Source organism: Lethenteron reissneri, chromosome 25 (genome assembly GCF_015708825.2).
Source record: "Lethenteron reissneri isolate LAM-NWPU_2019-01 chromosome 25, ASM1570882v1, whole genome shotgun sequence".
In the NCBI taxonomy this organism is placed as follows: domain Eukaryota; kingdom Metazoa; phylum Chordata; class Hyperoartia; order Petromyzontiformes; family Petromyzontidae; genus Lethenteron; species Lethenteron reissneri.
The window spans coordinates 5,732,552-5,757,595 of NC_083803.1; the positions used below are offsets into that span (position 1 = coordinate 5,732,552).

General features: G+C 52.4%; 1 protein-coding gene across 2 annotated transcripts in view; it reads left to right on the forward strand.

Annotated features, from left to right (window-relative positions):
- LOC133347093 (opsin-5-like) overlaps positions 1–19,043 on the forward strand; it is a 36,641-nt gene extending 17,598 nt beyond the window's left edge. The window contains exons 3-8 of one of the 2 annotated variants that reach the window (XM_061559046.1): positions 252–522; positions 8,486–8,691; positions 9,961–10,060; positions 13,539–13,643; positions 14,752–14,975; positions 18,162–19,043. In XM_061559046.1, the coding sequence (XP_061415030.1) occupies positions 390–522; positions 8,486–8,691; positions 9,961–10,060; positions 13,539–13,643; positions 14,752–14,975; positions 18,162–18,890 (1,497 nt within the window). In that variant the 5' untranslated portion in view covers positions 252–389 and the 3' untranslated portion in view covers positions 18,891–19,043. The remainder of the gene's footprint in view (positions 1–251; positions 523–8,485; positions 8,692–9,960; positions 10,061–13,538; positions 13,644–14,751; positions 14,976–18,161) is intronic. The other variant, XM_061559047.1, reaches the window with a different exon arrangement.
- The last annotated feature ends 6,001 nt before the right edge of the window (positions 19,044–25,044 follow it).

Below are 25,044 nucleotides of genomic sequence, written 5' to 3' on the forward strand. Positions count from 1 at the left end.
CCTAAGAGTATGTGAAGGCTATCCAGGGGAGAGGGGGGTGCTTTGTCTGAGTGTGTATGTGTGTTGGTGAGATAGTCTCTGTGTGTGTGTGTGGCTAATGCGCGCGTGTTTCTAGCTAATTGTCTCCACCATGAGCTGAATTATGTCGGCAAATCCCCGCGCTAGAGAGGGCACCTGTCGATCGTGGATTTAACCCCCCCCTCTCTCCCCTCTTTCTCCTCCTGTTCTTCCTCCTCCCCCTCTCCCTCTAGCCCCTTTGCCATCCCTCTATTTACGTCCCTCCATCTGTCTCGCCAGTCTAGTCGCTGTCCGCGCCGAGCCGCGTCTCCGTGCGGAGGGAGAAGAGACTTCAGACTCTCCTCCGCCTCCTCCTCCGCGGGGCCGGCACGATGGATCCAGCCGTGACCCCGCTGCCCCCCGCGCCCATCGCGTGGCGGAACCACAACGGCTCGGTACCGTACACCGAGCCGCCCTTGACCGAGGAAGGCGAGACGGCGATCGGCGTCTACCTGATCAGCCTCGGTGAGTCCCTTTCGAGTCTCAGCGTCGTTGATGCCGCGGCGAGGGTGGGTGGGGAGGAGGGCACCGAACACGGTGGCGAGGAGATGTTAACTACCTCGCCTGGTGTACACGAGGTCGTGGGTGTTCGATGCCGACCCTGTGACGCCTGCGGCTGTATGCTTGGAGTTTGCGTGTCTCTCTCTCTCCCCCCGTGGTCGCGTTGATTTTTCTCCGGGTTACTCCGGGGTTTTCTCCCTCCACATTTAGAATCGACTTGCGTTTGGAGTATTTGGCTGCCAAACATTTCGTCCACACGACGATGAGCCACTTCGTCGACCGATCGTTTGTGGCCGGGTCGCTTTTGTACAGCTCAGTGGGCCTCACCTGGTCAAATACAAATACAAGCGCTTGGTGATGACGGAGTGTTCGCCCAGGGTATCGTTGAGTCTTCCCCACGCTCATCATTGAGTCGTCACCCTGGTTACCATTGAGTCTTCAGACTCTTCAGCCCCGTCATTGATAATCAGCTCAGTGGCGAGTGACTCATCCGCCTAAGCTAAGCATTGAGTCGTCACCGCCTCTCTCCACCCTTGAGCCATCACCGCGATCGCTGAGTCACAGCTGAGTCACAGCTGAGTCACCGTTGAGTCACAGCTGAGTTACAGCTGAGTCACAGCTCAGCTGTCAGCTGAGCTGTCAGCTGAGCTGTCAGCTGAGTCACGGCTGAGTCACAGCTGAGTCACAGCTGAGTCACAGTTGAGTCACAGTTGAGTCACAGCTGAGTCACAGCTGAGTCACAGTTGAGTCGCAGCTGAGTCACAGCTGAGTTACAGCTGAGTCACAGCTGAGCTGTCAGCTCAGCTGTCAGCTGAGCTGTCAGCTGAGCTGTCAGCTGAGTCACGGCTGAGTCACAGCTGAGTCACAGCTGAGTCACAGTTGAGTCACAGTTGAGTCACAGCTGAGTCACAGCTGAGTCACAGTTGAGTCACAGCTGAGTCACAGCTGAGTTACAGCTGAGTCACAGCTGAGCTGTCAGCTGAGTCACAGCTGAGCTGTCAGCTGAGCTGTCAGCTGAGCTGTCAGCTGAGTCACAGCTGAGCTGTCAGCTGAGTCACAGCTGAGTCACAGCTGAGTCACAGCTGAGCTGTCAGCTGAGTCACGGCTGAGTCACAGCTGAGTCACAGCTGAGTCACAGTTGAGTCACAGTTGAGTCACAGCTGAGTCACAGCTGAGTCACAGTTGAGTCACAGCTGAGTCACAGCTGAGTTACAGCTGAGTCACAGCTGAGCTGTCAGCTGAGTCACAGCTGAGCTGTCAGCTGAGCTGTCAGCTGAGCTGTCAGCTGAGTCACAGCTGAGCTGTCAGCTGAGTCACAGCTGAGTCACAGCTGAGTCACAGCTGAGTCACGGCTGAGTCACAGCTGAGCTGTCAGCTGAGTCACAGCTGAGTCACAGCTGAGTCACAGCTGAGCTGTCAGCTGAGTCACAGCTGAGTCACAGCTGAGCTGTCAGCTGAGCTGTCAGCTGAGTCACAGCTGAGCTGTCAGCTGAGTAACAGCTGAGTCACAGCTGAGTAACAGCTGAGTCACAGCTGAGCTGTCAGGTGAGTCACAGTTGAGTCACAGCTGAGTCACAGCTGAGTCACAATTGAGTCACAGCTGAGTCACAGCTGAGTTACATCTGAGTCACAGCTGAGCTGTCAGCTGACTAACAGCTGAGTTACATCTGAGTCACAGCTAAGCTGTCAGCTGAGTCACAGCTGAGTCACAGCTGAGTCACAGCTGAGCTGTCAGGTGAGTCACAGCTGAGTCACAGCTGAGTCACAGCTGAGTCACAGCTGAGCTGTCAGGTGAGTCACAGCTGAGTCACAGCTGAGTCACAGCTGAGTCACAGCTGAGCTGTCAGGTGAGTCCCAGCTGAGCTGTCAGCTGAGTCACAGCTGAGTCACAGCTGAGCTGTCAGCTGAGCTGTCAGCTGAGTCACAGCTGAGCTGTCAGCTGAGTAACAGCTGAGTCACAGCTGAGTAACAGCTGAGTCACAGCTGAGCTGTCAGGTGAGTCACAGTTGAGTCACAGCTGAGTCACAGCTGAGTCACAGCTGAGTCACAGCTGAGTCACAGCTGAGCTGTCAGCTGAGTCACAGCTGAGTCACAGTTGAGTCACAGCTGAGTCACAGCTGAGTCACAGCTGAGCTGTCAGCTGAGTCACAGCTGAGTCACAGTTGAGTCACAGCTGAGTCACAGCTGAGTCACAGCTGAGCTGTCAGCTGAGTCACAGCTGAGTCACAGTTGAGTCACAGCTGAGTCACAGCTGAGTCACAGCTGAGCTGTCAGCTGAGTCACAGCTGAGCTGTCAGCTGAGCTGTCAGCTGAGTAACAGCTGAGTCACAGCTGAGTCACAGCTGAGCTGTCAGCTGAGTAACAGCTGAGTAACAGCTGAGTCACAGCTGAGTCACAGCTGAGTCACAGCTGAGTCACAGCTGCGCTGTCAGCTGAGTCACAGCTGAGTCACAGCTGAGTCACAGCTGAGTCACAGCTGAGTCACAGCTGAGCTGTCAGCTGAGTCACAGCTGAGCTGTCAGCTGAGTCACAGCTGAGCTGTCAGCTGAGTCACAGCTGAGCTGCCAGCTGAGTCACAGCTGAGTCACAGCTGAGCTGTCAGCTGAGTAACAGCTGAGTCACAGCTGAGCTGTCAGCTGAGTCACAGCTGAGTCACAGCTGAGCTGTCAGCTGAGTCACAGCTGAGTCACAGCTGAGCTGTCAGCTGAGTCACAGCTGAGTCACAGCTGAGCTGTCAGCTGAGTCACAGCTGAGCTGTCAGCTGAGTCACAGCTGAGTAACAGCTGAGTCACAGCTGAGCTGTCAGCTGAGTCACAGCTGAGCTATCAGCTGAGCTATCAGCTGAGTCACAGCTGAGTCACAGCTGAGTCACAGCTGAGTCACAGCTGAGCTGTCAGCTGAGTCACAGCTGAGCTGTCAGCTGAGCTGTCAGCTGAGTCACAGCTGAGTCACAGCTGAGTCACAGCTGAGCCACAGCTGAGTCACAGCTGAGTCACAGCTGAGTCACAGCTGAGCCACAGCTGAGTCACAGCTGAGTAACAGCTGAGTCACAGCTGAGTCACAGCTGAGCCACAGCTGAGTCACAGCTGAGTCACAGCTGAGTCACAGCTGAGCTGTCAGCTGAGTCACAGCTGAGCTGTCAGCTGAGCTGTCAGCTGAGTCACAGCTGAGTCACAGCTGAGTCACAGCTGAGCCACAGCTGAGTCACAGCTGAGTCACAGCTGAGTCACAGCTGAGCCACAGCTGAGTCACAGCTGAGTAACAGCTGAGCCACAGCTGAGTCACAGTTGAGTCACAGCTGAGTAACAGCTGAGTCACAGCTGAGTCACAGCTGAGTCACAGCTGAGTAACAGCTGAGTGCTCATTGGGGCCGTGACGCGGTCGAGCGGTAGCGCGTTCGTCACCGGGTCTCAGAGGTTCACGGTTCGAATTCCGACGGCCACCCTGATTAATACTGCGGGATCATTAAGCATAAATAATACTGCTCCTGTGCACGCCGTCTGCTCTGTGGTGGACGTTAAAGATCCAGTTACGTAATTCGCAAGAGTAGGCCATTGCGTGGCGGCGTCATGGTACACATTTGCGACAATCTGATAAATCACCCGAAAATTGTTTAATTGAGATTATAAATAGTAATCATCCCCCTCTACTGGCGGACCACAGGGCTTGGGCAATCGTTGGCAGCCTGTTTCTGGCTGCCTTCCCGCTTGTCTGTGGGTTCCAGGTGAACCGAAAGCTCCGCTCTCGTTCGCGACCTTTCTGTTTATTCTGATGTCATCGATGTGAGCCGTCGTCTTGAGCGATCGCGTTGGGCATTCTCCGAGTCACTGAAGCTGTCCTTGTGTGACTGGTGAAACAACCATTTGAATTACACATTTTCCCTGCTTTGTTTTCAATTTTTTCGGTAAAGTCACGTAGGTAAAAAAATAATTAAAAATGAAAACAACCAAATGAAATCACGACGTTTCGGAAGCAACACAAGCATCCGTCATCAGGTGTGACCGCTCCAGCAAAATTACTGTAGGGTATGAAGAGAGCTATTTAGGATGCTTGTGTTGCTTCTGAAACGTCGTTATTTAATTTAGTTGTTTTCATAAATTTTTTTATTTTCTACCTACGTGACTTTACCGAAAAAACCAAAGAGTATGGATCCCTGCAGTCACGAACACTTCAAATATAGAAGCCCTTCGTCTCCCCATGCCGTGTTAGTGATGGCACAACGATGCCCAGTGCGGGTTGGTTAAAGGAGGAGGCCCATAACATCTGTCGATATCCACTCGCCACTGATGTTAGCCGCGAGTTTAGATATCGAACCGAGGTGGCATGGAATCCTTGCGCGGTGTACCGACCACTCCATCAAAACAGTGCGCGTTGGGAGAACATCTTTTTTTCCTGTTCTTGTTATTGTTGAATATAGATTTGAAGTTTTCGTGACTGCAGGGATCCATACTCTTTGGTTCTTTCGGTAAAGTCTCGATTGCAACGCAAGCAATCATCATCATCTGATGACGATTGCTTGTGTTTGCCGCCCGCTGTTTTAGATTATTGTAGAGTCTCCCTAATTCAATGTTCATTGGAAGATTTAAAAAAAATCTCTGCACGATTGAGCTGTGCGGAAGCATATGGTGTGACGGGCAATGCCATCAACCCAGAGAGCTGAGTTCAATTCCCAGCCACGGCCAACAGGAGTGGAGGAGAGTCAATATCTAATCTAGTTTATTTTATACCTACGTGACTTGTTATTGTTGCTTAACAAAAAAATAAATCCGCATCGCGGCGAGACGCGTGGACGTGCCCCAAGCGCCTCGCGCAGACACGGCCATGCTGAGCCACCCGACCGCGTCGAGGTTCATATCGAGAGATTAGCAACACCTGCTCGGGTCTGCACGCAGGGGTGAGAACGCGTGCGGTTGAACAAAAGCATCACTTGATAGGAGGAGAGAGAGAGAGATACTACTGGTATGTGGTTTCCAGTGCCAGCGCTGAAAGATTTTACCACCTAGAGTGCTGGCGGTCTATTCTACTAAAATTACTCCTGAAGATGATGATGATACTAATCTTCTTGGTTCTTTCGGTAAAGTCACGTAGAAGGGAAGTAATAAAATAATAAAAATAAAACATAATAAAATAATTCTCACGACGTTTCGGCCACAACGCAAGCAGCCGTCCTCAGGTGAAGACCAGGTCTGTCGGGGAGACAGCGTCTGAATTATGATAATAATCTAGAGTCCTTTGTCAATCCACTGCTGGATGACGATGAAAGCCTCCCCAACACCACGTTGGCCATGAGAGTGCTCGCTTGACTATACCTCACCCCGGCTGGCCAATGCGACATTGTGAACAGGAGTAGGGGTAGGGGGGGAGGGTGGAAACCGGTCCAGATGTCACTCGCTACCGATGTTCGTAGTGGCCGGGAATTGAACTCTGGTAGCTGAGCGACCACTGCGCCACCGATGACCGCCCCCCCCCCCCCACCCCAAACACCCCTTCCCTCCTCCAACCCTGCCCACACCACGAGTGTCGATTTTTTTTTCTGTTGGCAGAGAGAGGGAAGTTGGAGTGAATGGTGCGATAGCTCAGCCACTCACTCGACAAGGTTTATGATAATCATTCCCCGCTGTTGCCCATGCGTAGAACTTGGCAGCCCTAAAGTTCTGCTGGGTACCGGCAACTAGAATAGCTGGTGATGGACCACGGACGACTAAGGCAGTTATAGACGTCAGGGTCACGTTTAGTGTTCGGGTTATAGGTTTCGAGCTATATGGTCTGGTTTAGGGTCACGGTTAGAGATGTAATTGGGGTCAGGGTCAGGGTCAGGTTCATGGTTTAGGTCAAGGTTAGGGCGAGGGCTGGGGTTACGATCAGGGTTAGGACTGGTAATGTGGTAAGACCACATCGAGACAAATAAGGCCAGACCAAACAGGCTTTCTGGATGCAGGTTGGAACAGATTGAAATGTTATAATATACATCATCATAATCATCACCATTGAATCTTTATTTAAACGACGTGCGAGTGGAGACCTGAATTTCAAAGCAAAACAGCTGCCACGGAAACCGACTGCCGATTCACTCAACAACAGTGAACGACAGACCAGCAGCCGACAAGTAATCTGCGGTGAGATCCGTAAGGTTTGTGGTGCATGGCCGTCTTCCCCAACTTCGGCCCTCTTAGGCCCTCCACCCACCACCCCGCCGCCACCCACGGTTCACCTCTTCGTTAACACCAATACTTTATGTTTTATATTCAACTGAATTCACTGCGCACTGCACGCACCTGATGGTTGGCAATCGTGACCATTGACCATTCATGTCGACTAAGCGACTTTGTCCATGAGTTTGAGGTGTCTGCGACATTTCCAATCGACTGCTTCCACGTTGTCTCGCATTCCTCAAAGTTCCCGTTTCTGTTCCTCTGTTATAATCGCCTGTGTCAGCGGCCGCCCTCTGTCCTCCGCACGTTCCGAGCAAAACCCGGGGGACAATCGGATGGAATTAACGGAGGAATTAAAATAAGATCCGGGCCACGTCCAGGCGCACCATGTCCTCATCGCGCTGACGCTGAGACAACCACGATGATGAAAATGTGACGGCAGATTTCCCGTCCGGGATGATGCCACCCACGCGCGAGCCTCATCTGTGCCCTGATATGCCCGAATGGGAGGAAATTGGAGATTTAGTTTGTAATGAATTATTATTATTTATTTTAGGATTTATTCCGATAACGCATCATCGTCTCTTGAAACCCGAGGCCGGAAGTATCTAATCTGTTCCGCTCCATGAGCTGAAGGATGACCTTCACCCAGTGTCAGCCAGCACGACCGGAGATAACCCCACACACACCACGAAGGTAACGAGTCCGAGCAGACGAGTCAGGAACCTACTTGCTCTACTTACCTATTACAGGCAAAACAACAAGCCATTGTGCTGCAGCCAGATGTGTCTCACACACACACGCACGCACGATGACTCCCTCTTTGTGTGATCCACTAATCTCAAACCATAACCTTAGCCCGGACAACAACACCAACCCCAAGTGTAGACTAATCCCACTCCCTACCCTAACTCACAATCGTGGCCGCAACCCCTAATGATCACCCTAACCCCAACACAGAATCACAACCATAACCCTAACACAAAATGTAGATCCTAACACTAACTCCAACTCATGTGTAAAACCCCAACCTTAATCTGTCACCGTAATACCCAACCCCAAACATTAACCATAACCCCAACACATAACCAAAATCCGACTCCTAACCGCAAGCACATAACCCCAACACGTAACAACAACCCAACTCCTAACCCCAATACCTAACAACAACCCTACACCTAACTCCAACACATAACCCCATCACGTAACAATAACCCACCTCCTAACCTCAAAACATAACCACAACCCCCTCCTAACCCCATCACATAACAACAACCCCCTCCTAACCCCAATACATAACAACAACCCTACACCTAACTCCAACACATAACCCCATCACATAACAATAACCCACCTCCTAACCTCAAAACATAACAACAACCCCCTCCTAACCCCATCACATAACAACAACCCCCTCCTAACCCCAATACATAACAACAACCCTACACCTAACTCCAACACATAACCCCATCACATAACAATAACCCACCTCCTAACCTCAAAACATAACAACAACCCCCTCCTAACCCCATCACATAACAACAACCCCCTCCTAACCCCAATACATAACAACAACCCTACTCCTAACTCCAACACATAACCCCATCACGTAACAACAACCCCACTCCCTAACCCCAACACGTGACCAAAAAACCCTCCTCCTAACCCCCAACGCACAACCAAAACCCCAATCCCTCGCTCGGGCGCCAACCCACAGCCCCTAACGGCCCGTGACCCCCTTGCGTGACCCCCCTTGGCTGTCGCGTGCGCGCCAGGCTGGCTGTCGTGGCTGGGCAACAGCCTCGTCATCTTCGTCCTCACGCGCCAGTGGAGCTCCCTGCAGCCGCCCGACCTTTTGACCCTCAACCTCGCGCTGTCCGACGCCAGCATCGCCGTGTTCGGATACTCGCGCGGCATCATCGAGATCTTCAACGTGTTCCAGGACGACGGCTACATCATCAACTCCACGTGGACATGCCAGGTGCGGCCTCCGCATCATCGCCCTCGTCGCCTGGGCCATCGTCGTCATCGTCGTGATGCGGCCGAGAAACAAATAACAACTCCGCTCGATGATAATCTTTCCTTCCCGTCTGGCGCGGTCGAGGATGTTTCGTTGCGATGGCGATGCGAGGGCGTGCGACGTTGTTCGCAACGGAGACATTTGGACTTTTCTCTTCTTCTTCTTCTTGGCCTATATCGTGGTGTGGAAAATGACGTTTGTTGTTTGTCGAGGCGTGAATCGGCCCTTTGTTGCAGTAGAAGCGGATCAGCTCATAGAAATAGCCATCGCCCGTGTGTGTGTGCGCTACGTTAAATATCGAGACACTATTCTCTGGGTATTTCGGTAAAGCCACGTAGATCGAAAAAATAATTTTAAAAAAATCGCTATTTTTTCACCTGATAACGATTGCTTGTGTTGCGATTGAAACGTCGTGATATATTTAATGATTTTTTCTATCTACGTGGCTTTACCGAAAGACCCAAAGAATATGAATTCCTGCAGTGACGAAAGCTTTAAGTCAAGATTCATCAACACACATCTCCCCGCGCTCATCCCAACACTCACCTTCACCATCGACTCACACTCGCCCCACAATCGCCTCGCAATCACCTTACTCACCTTCCCCCATGACTTGACACTCAATCGGGCTTCACCTGGTCTCCCCCAACCCTCCCTACTTCCATCTGCTCACCCCAACCACGCTCACTCATGCACCACCATCACGCGAACCCGGGTCCATCCTCGCAGCAGCGGCTTTCGGCTCAGCCAGCGACCAAGGGCGGCCGTCTGGAACGCTCTTCCTTCCGATAAGCCACTGGGAGCTGTGCCACTTTTAAATCATCTGGATTGAAAACTCATTCCTCTCGAACTGCTTGTTGTGTTGAGTCTGTTGTCCTTCACCTGCACCTCCGAGTAGCAAGGTTGGCTACGTACGGTACGAAGGAAGTTAAACATACATGCACCCCACCTTAATCCTACTTACTCTCCCCTTACTCTACACTCACCGCATCCTCACTCCTCCCTCACCCCATACTCACCCATCCTCACGGCAGCTCTACCGCACACTCACCAACATCCTCACGCACATACACACCCCACACACTGACTCCACTCCACACTCACCTCGCACCCAACACACATTCACCCAACCCTCCTACAAACTCGTCTTGAACTCACCAACCGTTCACTCCACCATCACCGCACACTCACCCTCCGAACCACCAACCCCTCTCACCCCTCACCGCCCAGGTTGACGGCTTCCTGACGCTGCTGTTCGGCCTGGCGAGCATCAACACGCTCACCGTCATCAGCATCACCCGCTACATCAAGGGCTGTCGGCCACACCAAGGTAATGGGGTGTTTCTCGCACGGCTCACACAACACAAACAAAGACAATGATCCCCCGTGTAGCCTTAACAGGCTGTAGAGGCAAGTGCTGTTCGCGAGTAGCACCTATGAAGGCCGGCACGGCACACGAGGGGGTGGGTGGCCAGCGATGTTTACACACCGCACCAGGTACCAATTTAAGCCTGAGTCGACCTAGGAGAGGCCCAGGACCGGTTCAGATATTCTTCACTGATGTTGGCCGTGAGCGGCAATCGAACTCGTGTCGCCGGGTTCGTAGCGCAGCGCGCTAACCGCTACACTACACACACACAGATTATATCATACACTACGTACACACACATGCCAACACAGAGACATGCACACATGCACTCACACGCATTCACGCACAGACACGGGTTCACACGCACACGAATTCACACACATACACAATACCAGACGCAAGTTTATCCACGTGGATCGTTTTTACACCTCAGGGGAAATTGCAGGGAGATAATATTGCATCACGCGCCAGGCAGATGTTGGCAAAAGCACATCGAGCGCATTTGTATCACCGGAGCAGACTTTCACACCAAATATAAAGCCCCCCCCCACCCCCCGCAATATAAGAATGGGCGTTACCATTCCTGGCAATACAACAGGAGGTGTTCATATGTCCAAACACCCAAATGCATGCAACCAAACAAGCTCTGGTCTCACACTGGCGAGACAAAGCCATTAATGAAGGCCGTCTCTGGTGCAGGCCAATCAGTTTCAAAGACAATGCGTGTACAGGGTGCTGAAAACAAATGTTAATACTTTAGACAATTTGCAACAAAACCACAATTAATGTGCTGCCTCTGGGCTTTGGAGACCACTTGGAGAAGATTCCAGGCGCGTGTTGACAACGATGGCGAGCAAGCGGGAGACTTTTTGACTTTTTGAAGCTGTTGACATTACAATTTGTTATCATGTTACAGTGTGATTGGAAACTTTCGTGACTGCAGGAATTGCTCTTTGGTTCTTTCGGTAAAGTCACGTCGAAAGAAATGTATTTTCTTTAGAAATAAAATTTATTTCTACGTGAGTTTACCGAAATAACCAAAGAGTAATGTTACAGTGTATTATCCGTTCGTTTTCCATTAAAAACGATAGTCCCATATAAGTGTTGACATTTTTCTGAAGCACTCTGTATTATCAAAGCGTGTTTGTTTTGCATGTTTTGCTACAAGTACTGTGTGGTTAATGCAGACTTGTTGCCTTGCAAAAGGTTTCTGTTTGGTGTTTGAACATATTGACACCTGTTTTATTGCCATAGAAGGGTAAAGCCCATTCTTATATTCATCATCATTTTGATACTGGTAAAAAAAAGGTCCCGTACATATTTACACACCGTAGCCAGTGCTCATTGAAGGCTGAGTCAATCTAGGGGAGTCCCAGGAGCCGTTCAAATAGGAATAGAACTCTGGCCGCCGGTCTAAGAAGTTCATCGCGCTAACGACTGCGCCACCGCTCCCCCCCAAACACACATACAATAGCCGCTATTCACAAATAAGTGGTGGTTACATCACCAGGCTACATGCACTTTGCGGCCACGCGAAGTGTCGCATGCTCGCTGGCAAGAGATCACGGGACAAGCCCAGGTGGCCATGGGTTGACTGAGATGTCTGCCAGATGCACCACCTGCACTCACCACTGTGCCATCATGCTGCGATTGAGTCGCCCGGGTCTGCGCTCGTTGTTGTGGTATGTACGTCGAACTTCTTTCGCACCGCACGTAGCCAACCGTGCTAATCGGAGGTGCGTGGGAAGAAGAACAAACACAAAAAAGCAGTTCTAGAGAGATGAGTTTTCAATCTAGATCCAGTGAGCGTCGCTCCTTCACTGTTCGTTGTTGATAGAGGCCAACTGCATCCAACTGCCCAGTAGCGTGCTTGTGGCTGAGTCGATCTAGGGGAGGCCCAGGACTGATTAAGATAATCGTCACAGGTGCAGGCCATGAGCAGGAATTCAACTCTGGTCGCCGAGTTCCAACAACAACAACAACCGCCATTCGCCACTAAGTGGCGGTGACGTCACCACGACGCTTGTGCCAGGCTGTGTGCACGTTGAGGCCACGTGAAGTGTCGAACGCCCGCTGGCAGGTCACAGGGCAGACCCAGCAGGGGCCACGGGTCGACTGACTGAGATGATTGGCTGATGCACCACCTGTGCCCCCTACTGTGCCAACTTGCTGTGCTTTATCCACCCGGCGCTCCGCTCGTTGTTGTGAGCGTTGCTCCTCCCTCTCCGTTGTTGTTGGAGGGCGACTGCCTCCAACTGCCCAGTAGCGTCCTTCACGAGCCTCCTCCACAGAGGCCGATCTTGACACAACTGGTACCAGTCATCGGAAAGTCCACTCAGCTCCACGTCCTCCTGCACCACATCAGTCCATCTCTTATCTAGCCCGTGCCGCGCTCGTTTGGCTCCCTCTATCCGGCCAAACAAAAGCTGTTTGGGCATGCTGTGGTTGGGCATGCGGGCTACATGACCCAGTCAACGCATCTTTTCCTGCTGGGAGAGCTCACTTATGGGACTTTAAATGATTTGTTAACTCTTCAGGCAAACCAGTTTATTCTGCTTGTACGAACAGAATCACGCAATGAGACGAATTTTCAATTCAGAACTCTCACAGTCAACAATGCACAACCACGTTTTAGAGAACGGTCCGCGGAAGGAGATATCACAGACTACGTTTGAGATCCATTCAACTGACCCTGTTAAGGTAAAACTGGGCTTGAAACTTAGCAACATTAAGTGAAACCCCAAATTTAGTCCGATGTGTTGCGTGCAGTCCGTCAACGCGCCACACTCGAGCACCCCGTGTCATCGCAGCTGAAACCCGGATTCGAACCCAGGCGTCTCTACGCTGCCCACTCATTGTGACCTCTTGGCCGAGATTGAAAACTCATTTCTTCAGAACCGCCTTTTAGCGTTTAGTTCACTGTCCTTCCCCCGCACCTTCGATTAGCACGGCTGGCTACGTACGGTGCGAAAGAAGTTCACAAAACATACATATGATAATTGGTTTTTTACCCTTTTATCTGGCAACAAAACTGACACCTTTTTTTTACAAGGAGTCATGTTTGCATTGACCACAATACCTGCGGTTGGAATGCAAACAAAAAACACAACTCTGATACTATAATGTATGCCCTGTCCTTGAAATTGATTGGTCCACACCCGAGACAGCTTTCCTTAGATCCTAGTCTCACATGGTCACCGAGCCTGCCCAACTTCCAAATGCGAGTGAAGTATTTAAAATAACAAGAGATCGGTCGTGCTCCCACTACCGTCTCCCCCGTCACCAACCACCCCCCTCCTCCTGCCCCCCCCCATAACCTGCCTGCTCCCCCATCTCCTCCCCCCCCCCATAACCTGCCTGCTCCCCCATCTCCTCCCCCCCCCCCCATAACTTGCCTGCCCCCCCATCTTCCCCCCCCCCCCCCCACACACCTCCACAGCCCACGAGGTGACGAGGACGAGCATGGTGGTGTCTCTTGCCCTCGTGTGGGCCGCGTCACTCTTCTGGTCAGCGGCACCTCTCCTGGGCTGGGGCAGCTACACGGGTGGGTGCCACGCCGCGTCACTTACACCTCCGCTTTGGCTTCTCGTCGTCTTCTTCTTCCTCTTTTCTCCTCCTCCTTAGCGAAGCGTGACCACGCACTCTAAGACGACTCGGCACGGCACGCTACGCGCGCAGTCTACGCCTACAACAGGACTCACTGCATCGCGGCGTTGTTTATTGATGATCACCCATCTCGTATTCACCAACTTCCATTGGGTCTCTTGAAATATTGAGTTTTTATTGTTATTTTATTTTAACGAAGACGAAAAAAAGGCTCTCATTGTAATTTTGGTTGCCGCGCCCTTGGTCTGCAACATACCAGCTACTTTTTGTTGACTTGCGTATTCTTTAAATGACCTGAAGAAAAAAAAGTGCAATGTTTATCATCACAGTTTTCTACGGGAAATATCGGGATTTGTCGTAAATAGAAATGCAGTATGTCTCGTCGGTAACTTGCGGAAGAACGCCTCCATATATTCATCATCACCACCTTCATCATCATCATCATCACCATACCAACCCACACCATGTTCTACAGCATCACTACCTTCATTATCATCATCATACCAAGCCAAGCACACAGTCATCATCATCAGCAGCATCACCATCCTGTACAGCAGCACCATCTCACCATCATCATCACCATACCAACCCAAACACAGTCATCATCAGCAGCGTCACCATCCTCTACAGCAGCACCATCTCATCATCATCACCATCATCATCATCATACTAACCCATCAGCAGCATCACCATCCTCTACAGCAGCTCCACCTTTCTAACCCAACCCAGGCGGTCTCTTCCTTCATGCGTCGGTTCAGATCCAGATTTTGACGAATCGCCGGATCGCTGTCACATCACTTGGGCGAGTTGCCCCCTGTGGTGATGGTGGTGATGGTGGTGATGGTGATGGTGGTGATGATGGTGATGGAGACATTGGCGCGGAACATCCAGCAACAACACCGCATGGACGTGGCGCATCTCGACTCCCCACAGCAGCACCCAGGAGCTCCCGTGCCCCCCCCCCGCTTGGCCCTTCTCCACCCTCCAGTGGATAGAACCTGGCGTACGACTGCGGCCAATCGCGTTTGTCGTTCCCCCCCCCACAGACCGCAGGTACGGGACTTGCGAGATCGACTGGATGAAGGCCACGTTCTCCACCATCTACAAGTCCTACATCATCTCCATCTTCATCTGCTGCTTCTTCCTGCCCATCTCCACCATGATGTTCGCCTACATCTCCATCATCAACACGGTCAAGTCGAGTCACGTGACGGCGCGCATGGGCGACGTGTCAGAGCGGCAGCGCAACATGGAGCGAGACATCACGAGGGTAGAGAGAGAGCCCACAACCCACATCATCGGCCTCATCAGCATCATCATCATCATCCTTTTTAGGTTCTTTCGGTAAAGTCACGTAGGTAAAAAATAAAATTAAAAGTTAATAAAAGTAATAATGGAAATAAAATAAAATAATAAATCACGACGTTTCGGAGGCAACACAAGTCTCCGTCATCAGGTGGGACCGTCACAGCTAAAATTACTGCATTGATTTTAGCTGTGACGGTCCCACCTGCTGACGGACACTTGTGTTGCCTCCGAAACGTCGTGATTTTTTATTTTATTTTATTTCCATTATTACTTTTATTAACTTTTAATTTTATTTTTTACCTACGTGACTTTACCGAAAGAATCTAAGAGTATGAATCCTTGCAGTCACGAAAGCTTCAAATCTAGAATCATCATCAGCCATGCGGCTATCCACTGCTGTATGAGCGCCTCCCCCCACCCCCTCCACTGCTGTGGACATCCCTCCAGGCCCAGTGCTGTTCACATTAATTCCACGCCTGCTTGAGTCGAACACATGGCTCCGTCTTTACGGTGGGCGAACTTCTGGGACGATCTCACCTTCTGCTGCCATTCCGTCCGTCGGCCACGATGCAGTCTGGTGACGCGTCCTTCCACAGGCAAAGATCTCCCGTGTAGCCTTAACAGACTCTTGGGGCAAGTGTTGTTAGCGAGCACCTATGAAGGCCTTGCACGGCACACGAGGGGATGGTTTGGCCAGCACCACGCCCGGCCGCCTTTGTCTCCCTAGTGGGCGGTGTTCACTACACACCGCACCGGGTGCTCATTTGAGTCTGCGTCGACCTAAGGGTGGCTCAGAAGCAGTTCACATAATCTTCACTGGTGTTGGCCGTGAGCTGGAATCGAACTCGAGTCGTCGGGCTCGCACGCCAGCTTGTATACACACCCCTATAGCGTGGGTCGACAATCTGTGCCTCTTTAAAGGGACCGCTTCGTGACGTCACTTATTTAGGACCACGTGCCTGCTATCCACATCCCATCGCGGCTCTTGGGCGTTTGAGTTTTTTTTTATACAAAATTCGAACAAAAAATGTATCTTCTTGTTATTTTGATTGCCGACCCATGCCCTGCACTATGCATATACCCATACGTATACGAGCGTGTACGTGCATATGGATCTACACATTCACATTCGTATATATGGATATACAGGCACGCACACACATCGCACAAAAAACTGGATTTACAACGAACGTAATCAAGTGTTTAATATGCAGTTTTGTTGAAGAGTAAACGTTGGTTGGAGAGTCGATAGGGCGGGAAATGCCAATGGGATGCACACGCCGTCGAAAACCCCATAAACCTGTCGACTTCTTACCAGTAGCCCGAGCTTATTCAGACCTTATGGGTCACCCCGTGGCCCTTGTAAATCTCAACGTTCGTCCTACAAAGTCCCATCACAAGGGAGAAACACAAACAAATAGACAAAGCGTTTTTGTTGTTGCCCGTATTGAAACGGCTGTACGGACCTGAAAACTTCATTTCCCTTGCACAAGAATGCGGGGTAAACCGTGTGGGTCGTGACAGCGATGGAAACCCCACATCTTGCCCGCCAACACATTTAGTCAAATGCGATTTAGGACGCGGCCCCAGTGCCGATGTTTACGCAGCCGACCAAGAAGGCGCAGTCTGCCTCTACACTGCATTGTATACTACAGTGCTCATGATGGACTGTACGATACCTGCGGCGGGGACTGGAACGCGCATCGCCGTGCTTGTAATTGCGCGCGCACCCGCACAGACAAAGGTCCCCCGTGTAGCCTTTAAACGGACTGTTGAGGCAAGTGCCGTTAGCGAGTGGCACCAATGAAGGCCAGCACGGCACACGAGGGGGTGGGTGGCCAGCACCACGCCCGGCCGCCTTTGCCTCCCTCGTGGCGATGTTTACACATGGCACCAGGTAGGTAGTTATTTGAGGCTGAGTCGACCCAGGGGGGGGGGCTAGTACCGGTTAACAGGAACTCGGGCCGCCGGGTTCGTAGCGCAGCGCGCTAACCACTGCGCCAACCACTCCCCACTCGTCCACACACGCTCACGCACCTTCAGACACAACAACCATCTCACGCACTTTTCTCGTTTGCTCGCAATGCAATCACTGCCAACTCGGTTCGCTGATGTAAAACAATGGTCTGGCGATGCTGCTGCTACTGCTGCGTTTGCAGTGGTGCACAAACACAATGATCAACAACAAAAACAACAAACTCAGTTGTCAATAACATTGCGTGGCCCGAAAAGGAAAGATATGTATAATCGGCGACGTTTCGGGCAATGGGTTCCTTCATAGCACATACACACAGAGGCCAGAGATATATAATCGATAATAATGTATCAGTGAAACTGAGAGAGACGAGTCGAGGGTAGTCCCACATTTGTAAACCCGCGAGTTCAAATCCCGGTCGTGTCTCAACTCGCCGTCCCTCCGCGAAGCTGACGCGCGAGTGGAGATCAAACCCCAACTTTGTGGAATTGTAAGACTTTGCATTTAAATGTCGGTGTCATTTCTCGACGTTTCTCCAAGTGCGCAATCAGCGTCATGGCAGGAGACCCAGCGTCTATCCTGCACTATCGCAATGAGAATAAAACGAGTTGTTAGAGAATGGTCCGCTGAAACAGACAACACAGAACTACTTGTGGCGGTCCTTAAATGACCCCCTTGTTATCCAAACGCGTGGGGCGACGATTTACGATGCGTCCTGCTCCAAGAGAAATGTTCTTAGCGGAGCAAATTTGCATTCGCCAGGAATGTAGCCGAGTTAGGTGCGAAACCAACTTAACTTGATAGACGTTTCGTGTGGTTATCGGTGACCAGGCTGAGAACATCAATTCACTTCATTCGAGAACCCGGATCAAGCAGCAATGGGGCCGACTCTAGCCCGGATTCGAACCTAGGTTCTCAACGGCTCCGGCTCAATTCTGACCCTTGAACCACGGTAGCTGCCACTTTGCTTGCTCAAGTTGTCATCCCGTTCTGACCTGCCGTCGGTGGCATTTAATCGCAATCGCCTCCTCACCTCGTAGATCACGATCTGCCGAGTTGTCGCCACAACCCGGCATTGCTCGCGACCCGAGATCTTCACCTCCAAAGTCGCCACCCCATCCTGACCTCGGCGCTCACCTCCGCTTCGACCACCCCCCCCCCCCCCCCCCGCAGGTGTCCATTGTCATCTGCTGCGCCTTTATCCTGGCCTGGAGCCCGTACGCCGTCATCTCCATGTACTCCGCGTGCGGCCACCGCGTCCCGGCGCTCACGAGCCTCCTCGCGGCCCTCTTCGCGAAGTCGGCGAGCTTCTACAACCCCTTCATCTACTTCGGCATGAGCGGAAAGTTCCGCGCAGACGTGCGCGCCATGCTGCCGTGCCTGGCCACGAGCTCGAAGGCCCCGCGGGACGCGGTGCGCCTCAAGCGCTACCGGACGCACGCCGCTCCCGAGACGGCCTCCTACCAGGCGGCCGTGGCCCCTCGCGAGCAGCCCGCGTCCCGAGCCGCCGCGCCTCGCCCCGAGTCGCCCGCGCCAAGCGCTGCCCGGGACCGCGACCCTGAACTTGACGGGCGCGAGTTTGACCCCGAGGGGCGGGCGTCGTCCCTCGCCGAGGCGGCGGCGGCGGTGGTGGAGAGTCGTGACTCTGGCATCGCCTGCACTCGGGGAGAGAGGGGGGGCTCTGGCGGTGACGACGTGGAGGTCGGAGACGATGTGGAAGAGGAGGAGGAGGTGAAGGAGGAGGAGGAGGCAGTGATGGTGGAGCTGTCACCCCAGCAGCGGGTCGACGGAACGCGGTGGTCTCTGGCTCAGCAAGACGCGGGGTCAGAAGTGGCCTGTCATGGACCCATCCCCACTTCGTTCCTAAAGCGCAGTTACCAGCAAGCGGAACCTCGATCCTGAACCCTGATAATAATAACACCCCCCCCCTCCACCTCAATCCCCAACTCCCTCATTGTGTCACCCTCTCACCTCCTTCTTCACCAACTTCCATTGCACTCCCCCCACCCCAGCCCTCCCGCACGTGACCTCGAGAGAGAGAGAGAAAGGATGGATACACAAGCGCGGTCGGACCGGGGGAAGAATGTCCGCGCACTGGCGACGCGACCGCTGCTGCTGCTGCTGCCCGCCACGTGTCGCGCCGTCTCTGCTGGTCGCGACCGGAGCGCGATGTCGCCTGACGAGGCTGTGGCTCGCGCGACGCGTCCACCTGTCGCGAGCGACCCCCTCCGAGTCGCGACACCCCCCCCCCCCACTACTCCCACCCTCTCACCCCATACGGACACGAGAATATAACTTAGACCCCCAGCCCCTCCCCCCGTCTTCACTCACCCCCCAACAGCCTCACACTGTCCCCTCCTCTGTCCGTCCGTCTGTCCGCATGTCCCCTCCCTCCCCCCTCCCTCACTCCCCTCCCTCCCCTACCCCCTCTCTCCCCCACTCCCCCCCTCCCTCCCTCCCCCTCCCCCCCCGCACGCCTCGCTATGCAGCCCGCCCCGCACGCGCCACCGGGTTGGGCACGTGAGTGACACTCTTTGGTTCTTTCGGTAAAGTCACGTGGGTAGAAGAAATAATAGATCACGACGTTTCAATCGCCACACAAGCAATTGAAACGTCGTGATCTTTTATTATTATTATTATTTCTTCCACCGACGTGACTTTTACCGAAAGAACAAAAGAGGATGGATCCCTGCAGTCAGGGAAAGCCTCAAATCAACACGTGAGTGATGATGAATATAGTCCGGCAGGGAGTCACGGGGAGAGAGAGTCGCAGAGTGTCGGCGATGAGACGCGGTGCGAGTCACGGGAAGGAGTCACGGCAGCGGACTCGTGCGTTCGAGTCGCAACCGACAGTCGCGGGCTATTGATGTTGGCTTTGACCAGGAAGCGAACTCAGGTAGCCAGGTTCGTAGCGCCGTGCGCCAGCGCTACACATGTATACAGCATCTTCTTGGTTCTTTCGGTAAAGTCACGTAGAAGGGAAGTAATACAATAATAAAAATAAAACATAATAAAATAATTCTCACGACGTTTCGGCCACAACGCAAGCAGCCGTCCGAACCAAGAAGATGAATCCCTGCAGTCACGAAAGCTTTAAATCGAAATGTATACAGCAGGCAACGACCCCCCACCCCCCCGTATCGCTTCTCACAAGCTGTTGGGACGAGAGCTATAAGCGAGTACTGTTGAATTCCGTCAAGACGCATAACGGAGCGGTGTGGCCAGCAACACCACTCCCGGCCACCTTTATCTTCCCAATGCTCACTTATGTTTAAACACCGCACCGGATACTGATCTAGGGCTGAACCGACTTAGCGAAGGCCCAGGACCGGTCATTGATGTTATCCGTGGCCATGAATAGAACCCAGACGGCCGGCATACACGCGAACCACCACTCCCCACGCGGTCAAAGACTAAGAGACCCACGCGTGTGTAATGTACACACACACGCATCGCACGTGCAGAAACTCGCACAGGCACCCTGCGTCTCACACTTGAAGCACGCGCTTTATCTCACCACGCGAGAGCGGACACGACTCTTGCATTCCTCGTGGAGACCGATGTGCACCCCAAAACGTATTCTATAGGAGATCGATAATTGCGTTGGCAGAGCGCTATGATGACGCGCTTGGCTGTCATATTTCAGATTTGAAGCTTTCGTGACTGCAAGGATTCATATTCTTAGGTTTTTTCGGTAAAGTCACGTAGGTAAAACATCAAAATTACGTCGTGATCTTTATTTTATTTTTTCTTATTTTTGATGTTTTACCTACGTGACTTTACCGAAAAAACCTAAGAATATGTCATATTTCAGTTGTTGAAGTGTCTGTTTCCACCCCTCTAATGTCCGAAGCTTCGATTAAACTCGCGTAAAAAAATATATCGCGGGCCACACAATTCGGCTGGTGTAGTAGCGGCAAGACAAGAGTTGTGTGTTGATTTGGGGGGAGCCGATAGTGCAGTGGTGAGCGCGCTGCGCTACGAACCCGGCGAACCGAGTTTTGATTCGCGCTCACGGCCACCAACAGCAGTGACGATTTTCTGAACAGGTTCTGGGCCTCCCCTAAGTCTACTCAGCCTCAAATGAGTACCTGGTGCGATGTGTAAGCATCGCCACTGGTGCTGGCCACCCACCCCCTCGTGTGCCGTGCCGGCCTTCACAGGTGCTACTCGCTAACAGCACTTGCCCCAACAGTCTGTTACAGGCTACACGGGGGTGGGATCTTTGTCGACTTGGGTTGCGTGTCTACGCTGGGAGTCTCGTCGCTTCTGTTGCAAACTTCGCGATGCTATCGCCAGTGCCCACACGCCGCGGGAACGACGGCAAAATCACTCTGGCTGGAGCCCGGAGTATCAATGTGCCCGGAGAACTATCACTGCAGTGCCGAGCAGTGCCGGATTTTAGCGAGTGCCGGGCCTACAAGCATATGTTATAAAGGGGCCCTATAGAAAAATAAAAAAAACACGTAAATATTAAAACACAATTTTTGAACTTGCATGGTAAATTAATTGTATTTTTTGTATTTGCTATACAATCAGATAATACGGCAAATCGCTAACCTTAAACACCCGGTCGTTCATAAAAGTTGTATAGTACTATAGTAAGTGCAGAATCACTGAACCGGAATAGATAGCTTTGGAAGCATTTAGCGCGGGGCCCTTGAAAGTGCGGGGCTCGTAGCTGCTACATATGCAGTAGCTACTTTTGCTCCTGGGATAAGCCGGCAACTGGTGCCTCGAACTGTCACACCACCTGCGTGACACCACATGTGTGACAGCAGCAGCAGCAGTCCCAGCGGCCTCTGGCTAAACACAGGGGGGGAGGGGGGGGGGCACAACGGACGCGTGCCACGCCTCGCGCCTCCACCACTCGGTGTGCTTGATGTGCGTTCGTTCACTCGGTGAAACTGCTCACCGGGAAGAACTACACGCCATTCGTGGATGGAAGATACGAATTCGGATTCCTTACTAATCACAGTTGACATGTGACAGCAATGTGAGGTCGCTGTGCCAAGGGTGGAGCGGTGGCGCAGTGATTGGCACACTGCGCTTTGAACGCGGCCATCTGAGTTCGAGTCCGGGCCCATGAGTCGCCCCCTTCCCTCCGCCGCACCTTCCGGCGCGATTCGATTAAATGGGAATCGCGATTGCGTTCAATAATCGATGATGCTGTGTGCATTTGTGTGTTTACATTCGACATGAAGTTTGCACTTCGCCTGTGCTGTCCTGCTTCGTCTGCTTCGTCTCCAATCCCCGTCTCGTTTGTCCCGTCGCCTTCCTTCCGACCGTCACCGACCCGCGAATCACCAGCTCCAACTCGCGCTATCCCACGCATGTATCGTCGTGAGCCTTTGAATCGTTTCGAATCGATACATGAGTACGTGCCCACTCGCTCTCTGCAAGCCGCGTTAGGTGAGCGAGTGGTCGAGTGGCTGGCGAGGGTCGGGTGAAGAACGAGTCTGCAAGCGTCCCTGTGACCCTGTCCGTGGGACGAGCTGCCCTCTCGCGAAACAATGACGAGTCATACAACAAGAGGTGAAGCGGTGGGACGTTGGTTAGCGAGCTGCACTTTGGTTATGAAGGAGAGCCGAGCAGGATTCCCAGTCACGGCTAACATCAGTGGCAAAATGATATCGGACGCGATCCTGCCAAACGTCTTCACCGCCCAGCACTCACCAGCGTGGTTGAGTTTGGTGGAAATGAATATCCCGTGCAAACCACGACGTGGGGAGGTCTTTATCCAGCAGTGGATTGAGAAAGGTCTGTCAATGATTGTTGTTGTTATCATAACAATGCCCTTAATATCGAGGAATCTGGCTCGGTGGCGCCACTTGTTGTGAACTCAAATCCTGGTCAGGGGTTGAGTGACTCAGCCCAGAATCCGTCCACGGGTTTTTCTCTAAAACGAGGCCTCTGTGGCAGATCGGCTGCGGCTGTCCCCGTGGATGAGACTCGCCCGCTGGTGGACTGAGATCTGGGCTGCAGGGAGCTCTTTGCTGGCGACGCGTCGCTTGCGAACCCCGACACCTTCACCCAAGTCGGGGGCTGCGATCGCAACAACAGTCGCACCGAGTGAGAAGCGAGAGTGGAAGTCGGGTTACGGGCCACGGCGAGATTTAGCAGCTCCCTCTCTCGCTCTCGGGCAAGGCGCGCGCGCGCGGGTTGCGGTGTTTTGTACGAGCAGCTAAGAGCCCATTGAGAACCACGCAGGGGTTTCACTTTTGTAAGGCGGAGGAGACCTTGGGGTTTAAACAAGGACCGCACTGCACAGCTGTTGTTCTAGTCTTGCCTTTGGCGATGTGTTCAGGAGTTGAATGCCGATATGGAGGTCTGCTAGCCAGGACGAGAGGGCTTCAGCAGAGAGAGAGAGAAGGTTTTGTCGTTTTGCTAGTCTTTCTCATCCGTTGACGGAGCGCCGACTACAGCGGTTTGCTATCTTGTCCGTCATAGACTTGTCGAGATATTTTGGGGGCGGTGGTGGCTGGTGTGGACTCGAGTCATGTGACTTGGACTCGAGTCAGACTCGAGTCATGAATTTGATGACTTCAGACTCGACTTGGACTTGCATAACAATGACTTTGTCCCACCTCTGAGGTGTGGACTCGAGTCATGTGACTTGGACTCGAGTCAGACTCGAGTCATGAATTTGATGACTTCAGACTCGACTTGGACTTGCATAACAATGACTTTGTCCCACCTCTGAGGTGTGGACTCGAGTCATGTGACTTGGACTCGAGTCAGACTCGAGTCATGAATTTGATGACTTCAGACTCGACTTGGACTTGCATAACAATGACTTTGTCCCACCTCTGGTGGTGGCATTGTCGAGTGCTGGTGATGGTGGTGGTGTCGCGTTCGCCGCGTGTGTTGCCAAGTTTCGCTATTCGCATCCGGTAGGCCACGCTAGCTACTACTGCGGCTGTATTTACCACAAATTACGCAACGAGTTAATCGTGGGAGGGGTGGCGGGGGGTGGGGGGCGTTGAAGACCCCTTGGCGTTATTCCAAACGAGTCGGCCGTTGTGCAGCGCCGGTGTCATGGAATGAATGAATGAAATGAATGGTCCAAATTTGAAAAATTTGAAAAAAAATACTCGCGAATGACTCCGTGGGGGATCCAACAGAGCAACGTCGCATCCCCCCGCCCCCCCCGCTGTTAAACTGCCGTAGGCTCCGTCTGTGAAACGTTGCCCCTCACGTTATAACACTGCACACTAATGGTGTGAATACCAAGTGTACTGCATTCATTTTTTGTATTGTGTTACAGACATATCAAGTTAAGTTTGTTATCTTTGAACAGGTAAGAGCCCATTTGGACCAGGGGTTATCTTCCCAAGAGGCGGCCTGAATTTCACCAAGTATCGTCCAGTGACTGTGCAACTAAACGAATAGCGTGAGCGGCGTACACAGGGCAAGATATATGATCCTCATTCATGAGCTGCAGGTAAGAGCTCATTGGGGTCTCTGTTGTCAGGAAGACCACCTCGGATAGCACAAGAACGGCTCAGCCGCGCACACTTACACATACACCTATAGACTCGCACAGAGACGCATCGCCTAATACACACTTACACGGATATATCTATACATGAACTGACATTGAATTGCATAGCGTTCTGTTAACATAGTGACCTATCGACTCGCGTGGACAGGTGACATTTATACGTGAGCCAAACAACTCAACACGTCCATCAATAACACCGTGGCCTTAAAGGGGAAAACGATATTTAATCGGAGACGTTTGGGACCGGTGGCTCCTGTTCATCGCACGTTATATATGAGCCGGGGAGCACGTGGGGGGCTGTCTCCTTTCGAGGGAGACCTCAGAATCAGAATGTTTATTTACGCTGGAGGAATCCGATGAGTTGTGAAGCTATTTTTCAATAGATGCCCCGGGTTGAGACGAAGTCGCCTACAGCGAAACAAAGCGCAGACTTCATAACCCGTGCATTTCGCGTGTAAGTTCACCGAAGCAGCAACCTGATAACTGACGGACTTACGTGGATTCCCACGGACTTATTTAGAGATCAAGAGACCCAGTGGGAGACCCAAAGGA